Source organism: Hippocampus bargibanti, linkage group LG07 (assembly GCF_051943395.1).
Source record: "Hippocampus bargibanti isolate YZ-2025 linkage group LG07, ASM5194339v1, whole genome shotgun sequence".
Classification (NCBI taxonomy): Eukaryota; Metazoa; Chordata; class Actinopteri; order Syngnathiformes; family Syngnathidae; genus Hippocampus; species Hippocampus bargibanti.
The window spans coordinates 5837946-5855125 of NC_142740.1; the positions used below are offsets into that span (position 1 = coordinate 5837946).

General features: G+C 39.5%; 2 protein-coding genes across 7 annotated transcripts in view; one reads left to right on the top strand and one right to left on the bottom strand.

The window, feature by feature from the left end:
• The window catches only part of LOC148895280 (protein CFDP2-like), a 251007-nt gene that overhangs the window by 21481 nt on the left and 212346 nt on the right, over window positions 1–17180 (bottom strand). For 4 of the 5 annotated variants that reach the window (XM_089001667.1, XM_089001665.1, XM_089001664.1 and 1 more), the window contains 2 exons: window positions 14786–14920; window positions 14547–14678 (listed from right to left, as the gene is read on the bottom strand). In XM_089001667.1, the coding sequence (XP_088857793.1) occupies window positions 14840–14920 (81 nt within the window). In that variant the 3' untranslated portion in view covers window positions 14547–14678; window positions 14786–14839. The remainder of the gene's footprint in view (window positions 1–14546; window positions 14679–14785; window positions 14921–17180) is intronic. The other variant, XM_089001663.1, reaches the window with a different exon arrangement.
• The window catches only part of LOC148895281 (BMP/retinoic acid-inducible neural-specific protein 3-like), a 59492-nt gene that overhangs the window by 8085 nt on the left and 34227 nt on the right, over window positions 1–17180 (top strand). For both annotated transcript variants that reach the window (XM_089001655.1, XM_089001656.1), the window contains exon 2: window positions 11926–12237. In XM_089001655.1, coding sequence (XP_088857781.1) covers window positions 12041–12237 — 197 coding nt within the window. In that variant the 5' untranslated portion in view covers window positions 11926–12040. The remainder of the gene's footprint in view (window positions 1–11925; window positions 12238–17180) is intronic.

Consider the following 17180-nt stretch of genomic DNA (forward strand, 5'->3'; position numbering starts at 1 on the left):
ATAAAGAAATAGATAATTAAATGGTTGAATAATAATAACTAAAGGAATGAATAAATAAAAAAATAAGTAAAATGACAAATAAATCGATGCTAGCTAATAGCTGGCTAGTTATATCGCTAATAGCTCAGTAATAGACACCTAGCTATATCGCTAATAGACAGCTAGCTACAGTATATAGCTTATAGCCAGCTAGCTATATGTTTCATAGCTAGCTAATTAATAGATAGCTAATAGATAACTAGCTAGATAGCAGTAAAACTGTCATGCTATTCCAGTACAAATGTTTAGTACACATATGCTAAAATAGATAGATAAAAATGATGGATGAAAAGGCAATAAATAAGTAAATTAATAAATACATAAATAAATAAAGAAATAGATAATTAAATGGTTGAATAATAATAACTAAAGGAATGAATAAATAAAAAAATAAGTAAAATGACAAATAAATCGATGCTAGCTAATAGCTGGCTAGTTATATCGCTAATAGCTCAGTAATAGACACCTAGCTATATCACTAATAGACAGCAAGCTACAGTATATAGCTAATAGCCAGCTAGCTATATGTTTCATAGCTAGCTAATTAATAGATAGCTAATAGATAACTAGCTAGATAGCAGTAACACTGTCATGCTATTCCAGTACAAATGTTTAGTACACATATGCTAAGATAGATAGATAAAATGATGGATGAAAAGGCAATAAATAAATAAATAAATGAGTGAATAAATAAATACATAAATACATGGATAATAGATAACTAGCTAGATAGCAGTAACACTGTCATGCTATTCCAGTACAAATGTTTAGTACACATATGCTAAAATAGATAGATAAAATGATGGATGAAAAGGCAATAATTAAATAAATAAGTAAATAAATGGCTGAATAAATAAAGAAGTACTAGATCATTAAATGGTTGAATAATAATAACTACATAAAGGAATGAATAAAAAAATAAGTAAAATGACGAATAAATTGATGCTAGCTAGCTAGCTAATAGCTGGCTAGTTATATCGCTAATAGCTCAGTAATAGACACCTAGCTATATCGCTAATAGACAGCAAGCTACAGTATATAGCTAATAGCCAGCTAGCTATATGTTTCATAGCTAGCTAATTAATAGATAGCTAATAGATAACTCGCTAGATAGCAGTAACACTGTCATGCTATTCCAGTACAAATGTTTAGTACACATATGCTAAGATAGATATGTAAAATGATGGATGAAAAGGCAATAATTAAATAAATAAGTAAATACATAAATGGCTGAATAAATAAAGAAGTACTAGATCATTAAATGGTTGAATAATAATAACTACATAAAGGAATGAATAAAAAAATAAGTAAAATGACGAATAAATTGATGCTAGCTAGCTAGCTAATAGCTGGCTAGTTATATCGCTAATAGCTCAGTAATAGACACCTAGCTATATCGCTAATAGACAGCAAGCTACAGTATATCGCTAATAGCCAGCTAGCTATATGTTTCATAGCTAGCTAATTAATAGATAGCTAATAGATAACTCGCTAGATAGCAGTAACACTGTCATGCTATTCCAGTACAAATGTTTAGTACACATATGCTAAGATAGATATGTAAAATGATGGATGAAAAGGCAATAATTAAATAAATAAGTAAATACATAAATGGCTGAATAAATAAAGAAATAGATGTCAATACACGAAGGAATAAATCAATAAATGGCTGGATTTTCCAACGCGCCATCCCTGAAGCCGACTAATGCGAAGAAAAGCGCCGTCAACAAACTTTGAAGTGTCAAACCTGCTGCTGAGAGCCGCCAAATGCGCAAGACTGTAAAGTCATTTACGGAGGACGTGGGACTAGTAATCGGCCTGACATGGGAAAAGAAACAAAGGCAAAAACAACAGCCCCCCCCGTCCCCCGTCCCGCCCCTTAATGCCCCCCACAAATAAAATGCGGGGTTTCACTCTTGTGCTCATTATCTGCAGCACCTTAGATGAGGACCAGGAGCAACATGAAAAGTTTGTCTGCACAATTGGCAAAGTCAAATGTGTCATTGACTGCACGGAAGTAACTCAAATAGATAGAAAGCCAGCTGGCTAGCCAATAGATAGCCAGATAGCCGGATGGATGGATGGATAGATAGATAGATAGATAGATAGATAGATAGATAGATAGATAGATAGATAGATAGATAGATAGATAGATAGATAGAACAGCTATAATACTAATACTACTACTACTACTAGTACTACTACTACTACTACTAATAATAATAATAATAATAATAATAATAATACAGTAAAGTCTTGTTATATCGATATCGGTTATATCGATAGTACTGCTTATTACGATAACTATTTCTATGAACGCAAGGACAAAATTTACATGCCGCAGGATCGGATATATCGATAGTCTGGTTATATCGATATTTTTTTCGACTCCCGAGAATATCGATATAACGAGACTTTACTGTACTAATACAGTAAAGTCTGGTTATATCGATATCGGATATATCGATAGTCCCGGTTATATCGATACTATTTCTATGCACGCACGGAGAAAATTACATGCAAACAGGGTCGGATATATCGATAGTCCCGGTTATATCGATATTTTTTCGGACTCCCTTGAATATCGATATAACGAGACTTTACTGTACTTATATTAATAATAATACATTTCATTTATAAGCATCTTTCAAAACTCTCAAGGTCACTTTACACTCGCAGGATAAGCTTTCCTGTGGGTGAGTAGCGGCTGCCACACGCACCAGCGTTCACTCAACCCGGAAGTAACTCAAATAGATAAAAAGCTGGCAAGCTAGCTAGCTATCTATTAGCCATCTGGCTTGCTATTTATTTGAGTAGCTAATAGATAGCTAATATATAGCCAACTAGCTAGCCATATAACTAAAAGCTAGCTCACTAAACAGGAGCTGATGTTACCTATTATTTGACTGTTTTGTGTGAATTTTTACATACAGGTAAAAATGACCCACAACATAATCAACGTCAGCTATCAATAATAAATAACTAATAGCTATCTATTAGCTAATTGTTGGCTGGCTGGCTATCTAGCTTTCTATCTATTAGCTATCTATTAGCTAGCTGGCTATCTATTAGCTATCTATCCAGCAAGCTGGCTATTAGCTATCTATCCAGCTAGCTGGCTATCTATTAGCTAGCTGGCTATCTATTAGCTATATATTAGCTAGTTGGCTATCTATTAGCTAGCTGGCTATCTAGCTTGCTATCTATTAGCTATCTATTAGCTAGCTGGCTATCTATTAGCTATCTATCCAGCAAGCTGGCTATCTATTAGCTATCTATCCAGCAAGCTGGCTATTAGCTATCTATCTAGCTAGCTGGCTATCTATTAGCTAGCTGTCTATCTACTAGCTATATATCTAGCTAACTGGCTATCTATTAGCTATCTATTTGCTAGCTAGCTATCTAGCTGGCTATCTATTAGCTATGTATTAGCTAGCATGCTTTCTATCTGTTTGAGTGACTTCCGGGTTGAGTGAACACTGGCGCGTGTGGCTGCCGCTACTCACCCACAATAAAGCTTATCCTTTGACTGTAAAGTGACCCTGAGAGTTTAGAAATGCTTAGAAATGAAATGTATTATTATTATTATTATTATTATTATTATTATTAGTATTACTATTATTAGCTAGCTGGCGAGCCAAATAGCAAAAATATTCGAGCCTTTATTTGTCTCGCGATGGAGACATTTACATTGTTGACCACTTTCAAGTGTAAAATACAAATGGCCGTCCCACCTTTCTTTGTTTGATTTATTTATTAATTTTTAATCATACTTGTAGCTCATCAGTTCTGCGTTTATTCATGAGCACAAAGAGGCAGTGACACACTTTTCTTTTGATGTCTTCCTCCCCCCCGACGGCGCCGGGAAAAAACTTTCTTTGTGTTTGTTGACGAGGGGGAGCCGGAAGAAGGCGAGCGGCAGCCATGTTGGAGCGCAACAAAAGAGCCTTTTTTTTTTTACCCTCGGCGACGGGATTGAAGGGATTGGCGACGCTTGTTGCCGGAACGAGAAAGTGGGTTAATTAGCCACCCCCCCAGCCCGTAAAAAAACACTCATAATAATCATTTGTCAGCACAGCGGGGAAAGATGTAAAGTTTGTCATTTCCTGTTTTTCTTCTTTTGAAACAATGCGTTTGGGCTTTGCTCGCAGGCAACTTACAAAGCGGATCAGGTTGAAAGAATTTCAATGGAATGTTTTAATCATTTCTGTCATCTCCCAAAGGCATTGACGGTGGTGGTAAAGTAACTACAGTGAGACCTCGGTTTACGCACCCCTTGGCTTACGAACTTTTCAGTTTACGAACGTTAAATTTATGAACATTTTACCTTGGCATACAAACTATTTTTCGGGATACACACGGAGCTGCCACAATGAGTGACATGTCGTTTGCGAATGAACCCGTTCTAACAATCTCCTCTATTTCCCGCCCCCAGTCTTCGGTTATAGCCGCATGTGATTGGTCAAGAACACAGCAGTGAGGAGGGGGGGGGTTACAGAAACACAGATCTGCAACTAAAAATAGCTCGGCAGATGACAGAGAAAGAGTGAGAAAATGGATAGAAAACAGTGGCCGAGTGTAGACTGCAAGGTTAAAATTCCCATCAATCAGGCTCCACAAAAAACCCGCACAAGCCATCTGTACACTTGATGCAAAAAGCTATCAACCCAGCTAAACAGAACACAATTGATGAGGAACAAGGTAAAATGATCGCAGAGAAAGCACCTACGAGAGATCAGTCCTCAAGATGGTGAAAGAAGAAGGCTACGTTCCTCATCAAGTGTTTCATGCTGATGAAACCAGCCGGACACTCCATTCCATCAAGCTATCAATGACCATCACAAAGGTCAATAAAATGACTTTATCATACAGTACTGTGTATTCCTTTGATTACTATACAATAGTACATTTAATATACATAAAATAAGGTATATTTTGTGTATTCTTAAGGCTTATTTAGTAGAAAATCATTTTTTTATGGGGACCCGGGAACGGATTATTCTCATTTTAATGGTTTCCTATGGGAAATTAATTTTTGGGGTACATACTTTTCGCCTTAAACACTATCTGGGAACCACTTAAATTTGTAAGCCAAGGTACCGCCATTCAGGCCATATGTGTCAAAGCCTGCGGGCCAAATCTGGGCCACCACATCATTTTATTCGGCCCGTGAAAGCAAATCAAATTTGTGAAATTCCATGTTGATCTATTGAGCTAGCTAGCTAGCGATCAAGCGAGCTCACTCTTTTTCTATTCATGCTAGCTGGCTAATAGTTACATCACAGGTGTCAAAGTCAAGGCCCAGGGGCCAAACTTGGGCCACCACATCATTTTATTCCGTCCGTGAAAGGAAATCAAACCTGTGAAATTACACATTGCTAGCTAAAGTCCCAACAAAAAAAAAAAAATGTCCTTTTTAAACCACAATAACAGTGGTTCGGTTCTGTTTCATACCCTTGTCTTTTTTTACATTTAAAAAAATTAATGAAATCCTCTTGAACCCATATTTCATTTCATTCATCTATTTGTCTAACTAGCTAGCTAGCTAGATACAGTGTGTATTGTATAATTAAAAAAATAATCACAATGAAATCACCCTCAAATGTAAGAATGCTTTATATTTACATTTGTTGTGTTATTTGATTTATGAAATTCATCAGGCGTGTGTGAAAAGTTTCTTCTCTTCACTTCTTTGAATCTGGCTATCAGGCTAGCAATCGAGCTGGCTACCTAGCTAGTTAGCGATTTACCATGTATTAGCTAGGTAGCTGGCTATTAGCTATCTAGCGAGTTAGCTACCTCAGAGCTATCGCCATTTAGCTGACTGGCTATTTAGCTATCTATTAGCTCTAGCTGTAGCTATCTATTAGAAATCTATTAGTTCTAGCTAGCGATGTGTTAGCTATCTAGCTAGCTTTCTATCGATTTGAATTACCTCCGGGCTGAGTGAACGCTGGTGCGTATGGCTGCCGCTGCTCGCCGACAGAAAAACCTATCCCGTAACTGTAAAGTGACCTTGAGAGTTTTGAAAGGCGCTTAGAAATGAAATGTATTATTATTATTATGATTATCAAGCTATTGATATCTCGTATCTGTATCTGTAGCTAGATATGGTGTGTATCAAGCTACCTGTATCTGTATCAAGCCAGCAAGCTAGCGATATATGGTGTATATGTCGCTAGCTAAAAACAAAAATCGATAGCTAGCTATTGTGTAGGTATCTATTTGTCCAACTAGCTAGCCGGATACAGTGTGTATCAAGTTATTAATATCTAGTATGTGTATCTAGCTAGCAAAATAGCTCGAAATGGTGTGTATGTAGCTAGCTAAAAAGATTGATCATTAGCTATAATGTACGTATCTATTTATCCAACTCGCTAGCTGGATACAGTGTATATCAAGCTATTGATATCTACTATTTGTATCTAGCTAGCAAGATAGCTCAATATGGTGTGTATGTAGCTAGCTAAAAAGATTGATCACTAGCTATTATGTACGTATTTATTTATCCAACTAGCTAGCTGGATAAAGTGTATATCAAGCTATTGATATCTAGTATTTGTATCTAGCTAGCAAGATAGCTAGATATGGTGTGAATGTAGCTAGCTAAAAAGATCGATCACTAGCTATTATGTACGTATCTATTTATCCAACTAGCTAGCTGGATACAGTGTGTATCAAGCTATTGATATCTAGTATCTGTATCTAGCTAGCAAGATAGGTAGATATGGTGTGTATGTAGCTAGCTAAAAAGATTGATCACAAGCTATTATGTACGTATCTATTTATCCAACTAGCTAGCTCGACATGGTGTGTATCAAGCTACCAGTATCTGTATCAAGCCAGCAAGCTAGCGAGTTATGGTGTGTATGTAGCTAGCTAAAAAGATCGATTGCAAGCTATTGTGAAAGTTAGTTAGCTAGACACATCGTTAGAGTGAGTGTGTAATTGTCTATTAAGCTAAAATTTTAGATGAAAATTTACCACATCGTTTATTACAGCAAGCAAGGTTGTCAGTCTTTTTTTTTTTTTTCTGTTGTTGCTGCGGGGCACATTGTTGCCCGGGGCTTGTTATGGATTTGGGGAAGTTATCATAATGTTTCATCCCCTCCAAATATTACAAATAGAGCGCACAACAAATGAATGAATAACTAGTTTTCAAATCGGGAAGTCAAAAATAATGACAATTATGACGACATGACGACAATTTGAAATTTTGGTTGCGACTTTAGCTAGCATCATGAAATTTCACAAGTCTGATTTGCTTTAGCGGGCGGAATAAAATGAGGCCGCGGGAAGCACATTGCTGCGTCTGAATAGAATAGAAATAGAGCTAGCTCGCTCGCTAGGAAGCTTAAACGTTAGATAGCTCGCTAGGTAGCTCGCGCAATCGATGAGCATGGAATTTCACAAGTTTGATTTGCTTTCACGGGCCGAATAAAATGATGTGGTGGGCCACATTTGGCCCCGGGCCTTGACTTTCACACCAGTGATACAAGTGATTAGCCAGCTATCTGAATAGAAAGAGAGATAGCTAGCTTGATCACAAGCTAACGAGCTCAATAGATGAGCATGGAATTTCACAACTTTGATTTATTTCGCGGGCCGAATAAAATGATTTGGCGGGCCAGATCTGGCCCTCAGACCTGGACTTTCACACCTGTGATGTACGGGATTAGCTAGCTATGTCAATAGAAAGAGATAGGTAGCTTGATTGCTAGCTAGCAATCTCAATAATGCTTTGAAAGGCGCTTGTAAATGAAATGTATTATTATTATTATTATTATTATTATAGATGAGCATGGCTCTAAAGCAAGGGTGTCAAACTCTTTTTTCAAATTTAGTTTCACTTTTGAAATAAAAAAATATAACGAGTTATTGTGTTACATACGACAATCTGAAATTTTGGTTTGGACTTTAGCAATCATCATGACACTTGCCATTTTAGTTCAATTGCTAGCTAGCTAGCTTGATAGATGAGCATGGCACTTGTCATGCTTGATTTGCTTTCGCGGGCCGAATAAAATAATGCGGCGGGCGAGATTTGGCCCCCGAGCCTCGACTTTGACACTTGTGACGTAGGGGATTAGCCAGCTAGCTGAATAGAAAGAGAGCTAGCTAGCTTGATATCTAGATAGCTAGCTCAATAGATGAGCATGGAATGTCCTAAATTTGATTTGCTTTGGCGGGCTGAATAAAATGATTTGGCGGGCCAGATCTACGTGAAAAGAAAGGGAGCTAGCTAGCTAGCTAGCTACCTCAATTGATGAGATGGTGTTTTCCAATTTTGATTTGCTTTCGCGGGCCGAATAAAATAATGCGGCGGGCGAGATTTGGCCCCCGGGCCTCGACTTTGACACTAGTGACGTAGGGGATTAGCCAGCTAGCTGAATAGAAAGAGAGCGAGCTAGCTTGATATCTAGATAGCTAGCTCAATAGATGAGCATGGAATGTCCTAAATTTGATTTGCTTTGGCGGGCTGAATAAAATGATTTGGCGGGCCAGATCCATGTGAAAAGAAAGAGAGCTAGCTAGCTAGCTAGCTAGCTCAATTGATGAAATGGTGTTTTCCAATTTTGATTTGCTTTCGCGGGCCGAATAAAATAATGCGGTGGGCCAGATTTGGCCCCCGGGCCTCGACTTTGACACTTGTGACGTAGGGGATTAGCCAGCTAGCTCAACAGAAAGATAGCTAGCTAGCTCTATAGATATAATACATATTGATTAATAAGCATGGATTTTCACAAGTTTGAATTGTTTTCGCGGGCCGAATAAAATAATGCGGCGGGCCAGATTTGGCCCCCGGGCCTCAACTTTGACAGTAGTGACGTAGGGGATTAGCCAGCTAGCTGAATAGAAAGAGAGCTAGCTAGCTTGATATCTAGATAGCTAGCTCAATAGATGAGCATGGAATGTCCTAAATTTGATTTGCTTTGGCGGGCTGAATAAAATGATTTGGCGGGCCAGATCTATGTGAAAAGAAAGAGAGCTAACTAGCTAGCTAGCTAGCTCAATTGATGAAATGGTGTTTTCCAATTTTGATTTGCTTTCGCGGGCCGAATAAAATAATGCGGCGGGCCAGATTTGGCCCCCGGGCCTCGACTTTGACACTTGTGACGTAGGGGATTAGCCAGCTAGCTCAACAGAAAGATAGCTAGCTAGCTTGCTATCTAGATAGCTAGCTCAATAGATGAGCATGGAATTTCCTAAATTTGATTTGCTTTCGCGGGCCAGATATATGTGAAAAGAAAGAGAGCGAGCTAGCTTGATCGCTAGCTAGCTAGCTCAATTGATGAGATGGAGTTTTCCAATTTTGATTTCCGAATAAAATGATGTGGCGGGCCAGAACCGGCCCCCGGGCCTTGACTTGGACACCTGGTCTGTGGTACACGCGATCGCCTGAGATCTTTTTGAGCCCCTGACAATGCTTTTCGTGTCCTACACGGCCTCTCGCGCGTTGCGCTAGCGTGGGCGGCATCTTGGCGACCTCCCACGTAATGGAACAGATGTCGACAAGGAGCGAATGTTTTCGTGGTCGTGTGCGAAGAAACGAAATGCGGCTGCTGTTAATTGTGGAGAAAAATGCGTCCGGGGGAATTGTCGGGATCTCGTAAGAGGCCCAGAGTCAAGATTCCGAAAACAGGTGGCAACGGAATCGCCGGCGGAAAGTCGACATTTGGGGAGGAAGAAAAGAAAAAAAAACACATTGACCTCAAAAAATGAAGAAAGTTTGCAGCGGGTGACGCTTTCCATTTATCGCAAGAGAAGACTTTTAATTGGCTGTTTATCACTGCTGTTAGAAACCATGAACAGGTGAAAGGCGACTGCGGAGCGGCTTCTCGATGGAGCGCCGTATCCGATTTTCCGACAGCCGGCATTGAAAAGATTTGCAGTTTGGGGGAATGAATGGCGTCAACGTTTGCGATGGTGTTTGAGGCAAAACGCTTTGGCATGCGATGGGCGTTGTGACATATTGCGCACCCTGGAAAAAGCCATGATATATGCATCCGCCTATCATTCAGGCATGCCACAACAAAAGGCTGCGGCGACGGCTTTTGTCGGGAGATAACGCGATTAGCGAGTTTTGCGGACGGGCCCGAAAAGAGATTGGATAGAAAAACACCAAGGAGGGGATTTGCGGCGATTTGACCAGGGATGAGCAAAAAAAGGGTTCATCGTACAGCTGCCTGCTAGGTTAACGGTTAGCGTGCCGCACTCCGTGCGCCTAAATGGCTTCTTTTAGCGCACTGGTGTCAAAGTCGAGGACCGGGGGCCAAATGTGGTCCGAAACATCATTTTATTCGGCCCGCGAAAGCAAATCAACCTTGGGAAATTCCATGCTCATCTAGCTAGCAAGCAAGCTAGCGAGTGAGCTAGCTATCTCTCCTTCCATTCAGATAGCTGGCTAATCCATTACATCACAGGTATTAAAGTCGAGGCCCGGGGGCCAATTGTGGCATAAAACATCATTTTATTCGGCCCACGAAAGCAAATCAAATTTAGGAAATTCCATGCTCATCTATCGAGCTAGCTAGCTAGCAATTGAGCTAGCTATCTCTCCTTCTATTCAGATAGCTGGCTAATCCCTTACATCACAGGTGTAAAAGTCTAGGCCCAAAGGCCAAATCTGGCCGGCCACATCATTATATTCGGCCTGCGAAAAAAATAAAACATGGGAAATTCCATGTTCATCTAGCGAGCTAGTTAGCTCCCCTATTCAGCTAGCGGACTGATTACTTACACCACGGGTGTTAAAGTCAAGGCCCTGGGGCCAAACGTGGCCCACCACATCATTGTACTCGGCCCGCGAAAGCAAATCAAGCATGTCAAGTGTCATGCACATCGATCGAGCTAGCTAGCTAGGTAGCTAGCGTGTCCAAGTCATTATTCGGAAGTCCAGATCAGGCCTGCCAAATCATTTTATTCGGCCCTCAAAAGCAACTCAAAATTGTGAAATTCCATGCTCATCTATTGAGCTAGCTAGCTCTCTTTCTATTCACATAGCTAGCTAATTCCATACATCATGGGTGTGAAAGTCCAGGTCTGAGGGTCAGATCTGGCCCGCCAAATCATTTTATTCGGCCGCGAAACCAAATCAAACTTGTGAAATTCCATGTTCATCTATTGAGCTATCTAGCTAGTGATCAAGCTAGCTAGCTCTCTTTCTATTGACATAGCTAGCTAATGCCATACATCACAGGTCTGAAAGGCCAGGTCTGAGGGCCAGAATCATTTTATTCAGCCCACTTATTAGCTAGCTCGATTGCTACCTAGGTCAATCGCTACCTCTCGATCACTCATTCATAGCTCATTCACTAGCTAGCTGCATCACTAGCTAGCTGGATCACAACCTAGCTTGATCACAAACTAGCTCAATTGCTAGCTAGCTTAATCGCTAGCTAGCTCAATCGCTAGCGAGTTTGATCGCTAACTAGCTCAATCGCTATCTAGCTCGATCGCTAATTAGCTCGATCACTATCTAGCTCGATCGCTAGCTAGCTCAATCGCTAGCTAGCTAGATCACTAGCTAGCTCAATAACTATCTAGCTCGATCGCTATCTAGCTCGATCGCTAGCTAGCTCAATCTCTACCTAACTTGATCACTCGCTAGCTCAATCGCGACCTAGCTCAATCGCTACCTAGCTCGAACGCTACCTAGCTCAATCGCTACCTAGCTCGATCACTACATAGCTATCTTGATTTATAGCTCGCCCAATCGCTAACTAGCTTGAACTAACTAGCTGTATTTTCCCCCCATTTAAAATTAGGCAGCTAACTGAATAAAAATAGAGATAGCTAGCTGAATCGCGAGCGAGCTCGATCACTAGCTAGCTTGATCGCTAACTAGCTCGAACTAACTTGCTGTATTTTTTTTTCCTCATTCAGGTGCTCTCGTGGGCTTTTGAGGCGATGCGGGAATTTCTGCTGACCCGGCGGAGGAGCCATCTTGCCAAAAGAGACCCTGGCCGTTGAATGTTAGCGGTAGCGCCTTTGGTCCCCGATGGCTCGATGGCCCGCGTTCAGCCTGGGCCTTCTCTGCTGGCTTTGCTGGCAGTCGGCGACGTTCGCCAACGACAAGCCCAGCGGGCCCCTGGACTGGCTGCTATCCGACAAGGGGCCCTTCCATCATTCGCCCGAGTACGTCGACTTTGTGGACAAGAACAGACAAGGCTTCTCCACCAGATACAAGATATACAGGTTAGCGCTTAGCCAGCTAGCCGATGACGATGTGCCAAAATGTGTCCGCTCCACAAGTGCCGGGGTTTTTGTCATTGTCACTCCAATTGCAGGACCCACAGAATATTGACTTTTAGGACAAACGACATCAACATTCAATTCAGCGTAAGAAACCTTAGACTCAATTATTTTGTCAGAAACAAAAAGTTAATTCCTAAATTATGTGGGTTTTGGGTTATCCGAGCTTGAAAAGGGGGCAGCTGTACAAAACACAATGTTGCACGTACGGCTATTGTGACGCGCGCTATTGACTCTAAATGACATCAGGGTCAGCTATGCGTCTTCAGTTGACGTCTTGAAAATCTATTAGCTGACTAGCTACTGTATCTATTAGCGATATAGCTATTAGCTATCTATTCGCTAGGTATTAGCTATCTTTTCGCTAAGGAAGAGCTATCTATTTGCTAGGTATTAGCTATCTATTCGCTAGCTATTAGCTAGCTATCTATTTGAGTTACTTCCATGTTTAGTGAACGCTGGCACGTGTGGCTGCCGCTGCTCACCCACAGAAAAAAAAACTTATCCTGTGACTGTAAAGTGACCTTGAGAGTTTTGAAAGGCGCTTATAAATAAAATGTATTATTATTATTATTACTACAATACATTGATACCTCAGTTTATAAACTTAATTGGTTCCCAGAAAGTGTGGGTAAGATGAAAACTGTGTCTTCCAAATATGTATTTCCCATAAAAAAGCATTAAAATAAGAATAATCAGTTCCCAGGTCCCAATAAAACATAATTTTCTATTAAATAAGCCTTAAAACTAAACAAAATATACCTTATTTCATGTACAGTGATACCTCAGTTTACGAACTTCATTGGTATCCAGAAAGTGTGTGTAAAAGGAAAAGTGTGTCTTCCAAACATGTATTTCCCATAAAAAAAACATTAAAATGAGAATAATCCATTCCCAGGTCCCCATAAAACATAATTTTCTACTAAATAAGGCCTAAAACTACACAAAATATATCTTATTTCATGTACAGTGATACCTCAGTTTACAAACTTAATTGGTTCGCAGAAAGTGTGTAAAACGAAAAGTGTGTCTTCCAAACATTTATTTCCCATAAGAAACCATTAAAATGAAAATAATCCGTTCTCAGGTCCCCATAAAACATAATTTTCTTTAAAATAACTCTTGAAACTACACAAAATATACATCATTTTACGTGGAATAAATGTGCTAAAGAATTGTAATTAAAAAAATTAACTGCACTGTATAAACACTAGGGAGTAAAACCAAGATTAAGTCAGCGTCATGCTGAGTCGAATGCCAAAGAGTTACTTCCGGGTAGAGTGTACTTTGGCAAAATTCTCAGTTTAATCTGAGAATTTGGAATTTAATCTCAGAATTCAGATTTTCATGTCAGAATTCGGATTTTAATAACATAACTCACATTTTAATATCAGAATTCAGATTTTAATAACATAATTTTGATTTTAATCTCAGAATTCACAGTTAAATCTGAGAATTCTGATTTAAATCTCATTATTTGGACTTTAATCTCAGAATTTGAGATTTAATCTAAGAAATCTGATTTTTGTCTCAGAATTCAGATTCAAATCTCATAATTTGGATTTTAATCTAATAATTCAAATTTAAATCTCAGAATTCAGATTTTTATCTCAGAATTTTGATTTCAATCTCAGAATTCAGATTTAAATCTGATCATTTGGATTTTCATATCAGAATTCAAAATTTCATCTCAGAATTCAAAATTTCATCTCAGAATTCAGATTTAAATCTCAGAATTCTGACTTTAATCTCAGAATTTGGATTTTATTCTCAGAATTTGGACTTTAGTCTCAGAATTCCGATTTTAATCTCATTATTCAGACTTTAATCTCAGAATTCAGATGTAAATCTCAGAATTCAGATTTAAATCTCAGAATTTGGACTTTAATGGCGCGTGTGGCTGCCGCTCCTCACCCGCACAAAAAAATCCAGTGACTGTAAAGTGTCCTTGAGAGTTTAGAAAGTCGTTTAGAAATTAAATGTACAGTGATACCTTGGTTTACGAAGTTAATTGGTTCCCAGACAGAGTGTGTAAGGCGAAAAGTGTGTATCCCAAAAATGTATTTCCCATAGGAAACCATTAACATGAGAATAATCCGTTCCTAGGTCCCCATAAAACATCATTTTCTACTTTCTAATTTTCTAAGCCTTAAAACTACACAAAATATACATATTTTATGTAATATTACAAATTAGCTGTGGTATTATAATTAATGAAATAAACTGTACTGAATAATAGTCGTTTTATTTACCTTTGTGATGGTCGGTTGATGGCTTGATGGAATGGAGTGCGATGATTAGCGATCTCTTGGTACTTATTACTTCACATTATCACAGAATCCCCGTGAGAGTATTCTGTCAACTGCAAGGTTGCGTTTGAGGCCCTGTAGATTAGCGCAACGCGGCAGTGATTAATAGCCATGACGCCCAGAAGAAAAATGGAGGCAAAATGTAAATAGACTACGATGGTTGCCAAATTAAAATCACTTACAATCTGTCCCGCTCCATTTCAACGCCGGCGCCGACAAAAGAGACTCGAGATGCGCTAAAGTGTCGGGGCCTCCGTGTTGAAGCCAGAGTGGCGTTGCGTATCGCCGCCTCTTAAGAAGTCGAATGAATGTTGTTCCTGAAGGGAAAGCAAAGCAAAAGTTGCAATTATACTCGGGAAGGGAACAAAATGGATCAGGAAATGATAAAGTGAACTACTACAGTATTTAGCTCTGCCTCTCAAATGAGCAAAACACCACCCCTATATCCCCCTATATCTACCTCTATCTAGCTAGCAAGCAATCTACCTACCTACCTAGCAATCTATCTACCTATCTACCTACCTACCTAGCTAGCAAGCAAGCAATCTATCTATCGAGCTAGCAAGCAATCTATCTACCTACCTACCTAGCTAGCAATCTATCTATTTATCTACCTATCTAGCTAGCTAGCTAGCAATCTATCTACCTATCTAGCTAGCAATATATCTACATATCTAGCTAGCTAGCAATCTATCTACCTATTTAGCTAGCCAGCAAGCCAGCAATCTAGCTAGCTAGCCAGCAATCTATCTACCTAGCTAGCAATCTATCTAACTATCTACCTACCTATCTATCTATCTACCTACCTACCTAGCTAGCAAGCAATCTATCTATCGAGCTAGCAAGCAATCTATCTACCTACCTACCTAGCTAGCTAGCAAGCAATCTATCTACCTACCTACCTAGCTAGCAATCTATCTATTTATCTACCTATCTAGCTAGCTAGCTAGCAATCTATCTACCTATCTAGCTAGCAATATATCTACATATCTAGCTAGCTAGCAATCTATCTACCTATTTAGCTAGCCAGCAAGCCAGCAATCTAGCTAGCTAGCCAGCAATCTATCTACCTAGCTTGCAATCTATCTAACTATCTACCTACCGACCTATCTATCTACCTACCTACCTACCTAGCTAGCAAGCAGTCTATCTATCGAGCTAGCAAGCAATCTATCTACCTACCTAGCTAGCTAGCAAGAAATCTATCTACCTACCTACCTAGCTAGCTAGCAAGCAATCAAGCTACCTAGCAAGCAATCTATAGAGCTAGCAAGCAATCTATCTATTTATCTACCTATCTGGCTAGCAAGCAATCTACCTACCTATCTAGCTAGCAAGCAATCTACTTACCTATCTAGCTAGCAATATATCTACATATCTATATATCTACTGTCTACCTCGCTCGAAATCTAGCTACCTAGCTAGCAATTGAGCAATCTTGTTATCTAACTAGCCACCAGTCTATCTATCTAGCTGGTTAGAAATCTAGCTATCTCGCTAGCTATCGAGGTAGATAGCTGGCTAGTTGCTGGCTAGTTGTTGAAAGCAAGTCCCCTTTCACTCAATAAACCGTCTTGTGAAGTACGCCGAGCGTCAGCACATTAGCGAAAGCGCAGCGGGAGTAGAGCAGGTGCGCTCAAGAGGCTTTAGTGCTCGAGGCCCCCCCCCCCCCCAAGACCCCCACGTTCCTCAGGTGCCGCTTCTCAAGTTTATGAATATATATTTATTTTTTTATTGATGTACGACGTCGTCTGAATATTTCCACAGAGCAACTCTAAAAAGCTCCACATCTTCAATAGCCCGCTAAGAGCAATGTAATTAGTTTTTGCGCAAGTGACATTTTACTGCAAAAAAAGAAAAAAAAAGAACGTAGCAGTATGCTAGCAAGTGATTGGATTCACTGCACATCCATTACGGAATATGAAAAAGACATAGAAATCACATTGGATGGCTGCCAACTTCTCTTGTCGAAGGCAATTGGGAAAAGGAGGGAGAAAGCATCCCCCTCCCTCGCTAGCCCCTACCCGCCAAAATAAAAGCCTACTGCGAGAGGCCATTGTTTACAAGCGCATATGCAAAGCTCATTTGTTGCTGTCACTTTGTTGTGGTCATTCAAAAACATGTTCATCGAGATTGCGGGCGATTCCACACGAGGGGATTCATTGCCACGCAATTCAAATCTTAGGAGTAAACAGGAGTAATATTTTTCAAAATAAAACATTTCTCTGATTTCTACATAGCTACAGTATCGATACAGTGATACATTGGCTTGATTCACAGAAAGTGTGTGTAAGGCAAAAATGGTGTATTCCAAACATTAATTTCCCATAGGAAAGCATTAAAATGAGAATAATCCGTTCCCAGGTCCCCATAAAACATCATTTTCTACTAAATAAGCCGTAAAACTACATAAAATATACCTTATTTTATGTATAATAAATGTGCTATGGTATTGTAACGAAATAAATAAACTGTACTATATAAAGTCGTTTTATTTATAATAATTATTATTATAATAATTTCATTTCTAAACACCTTTCAAAACCCTCAAGGTCACTTTACAGTCACGGGATCAGT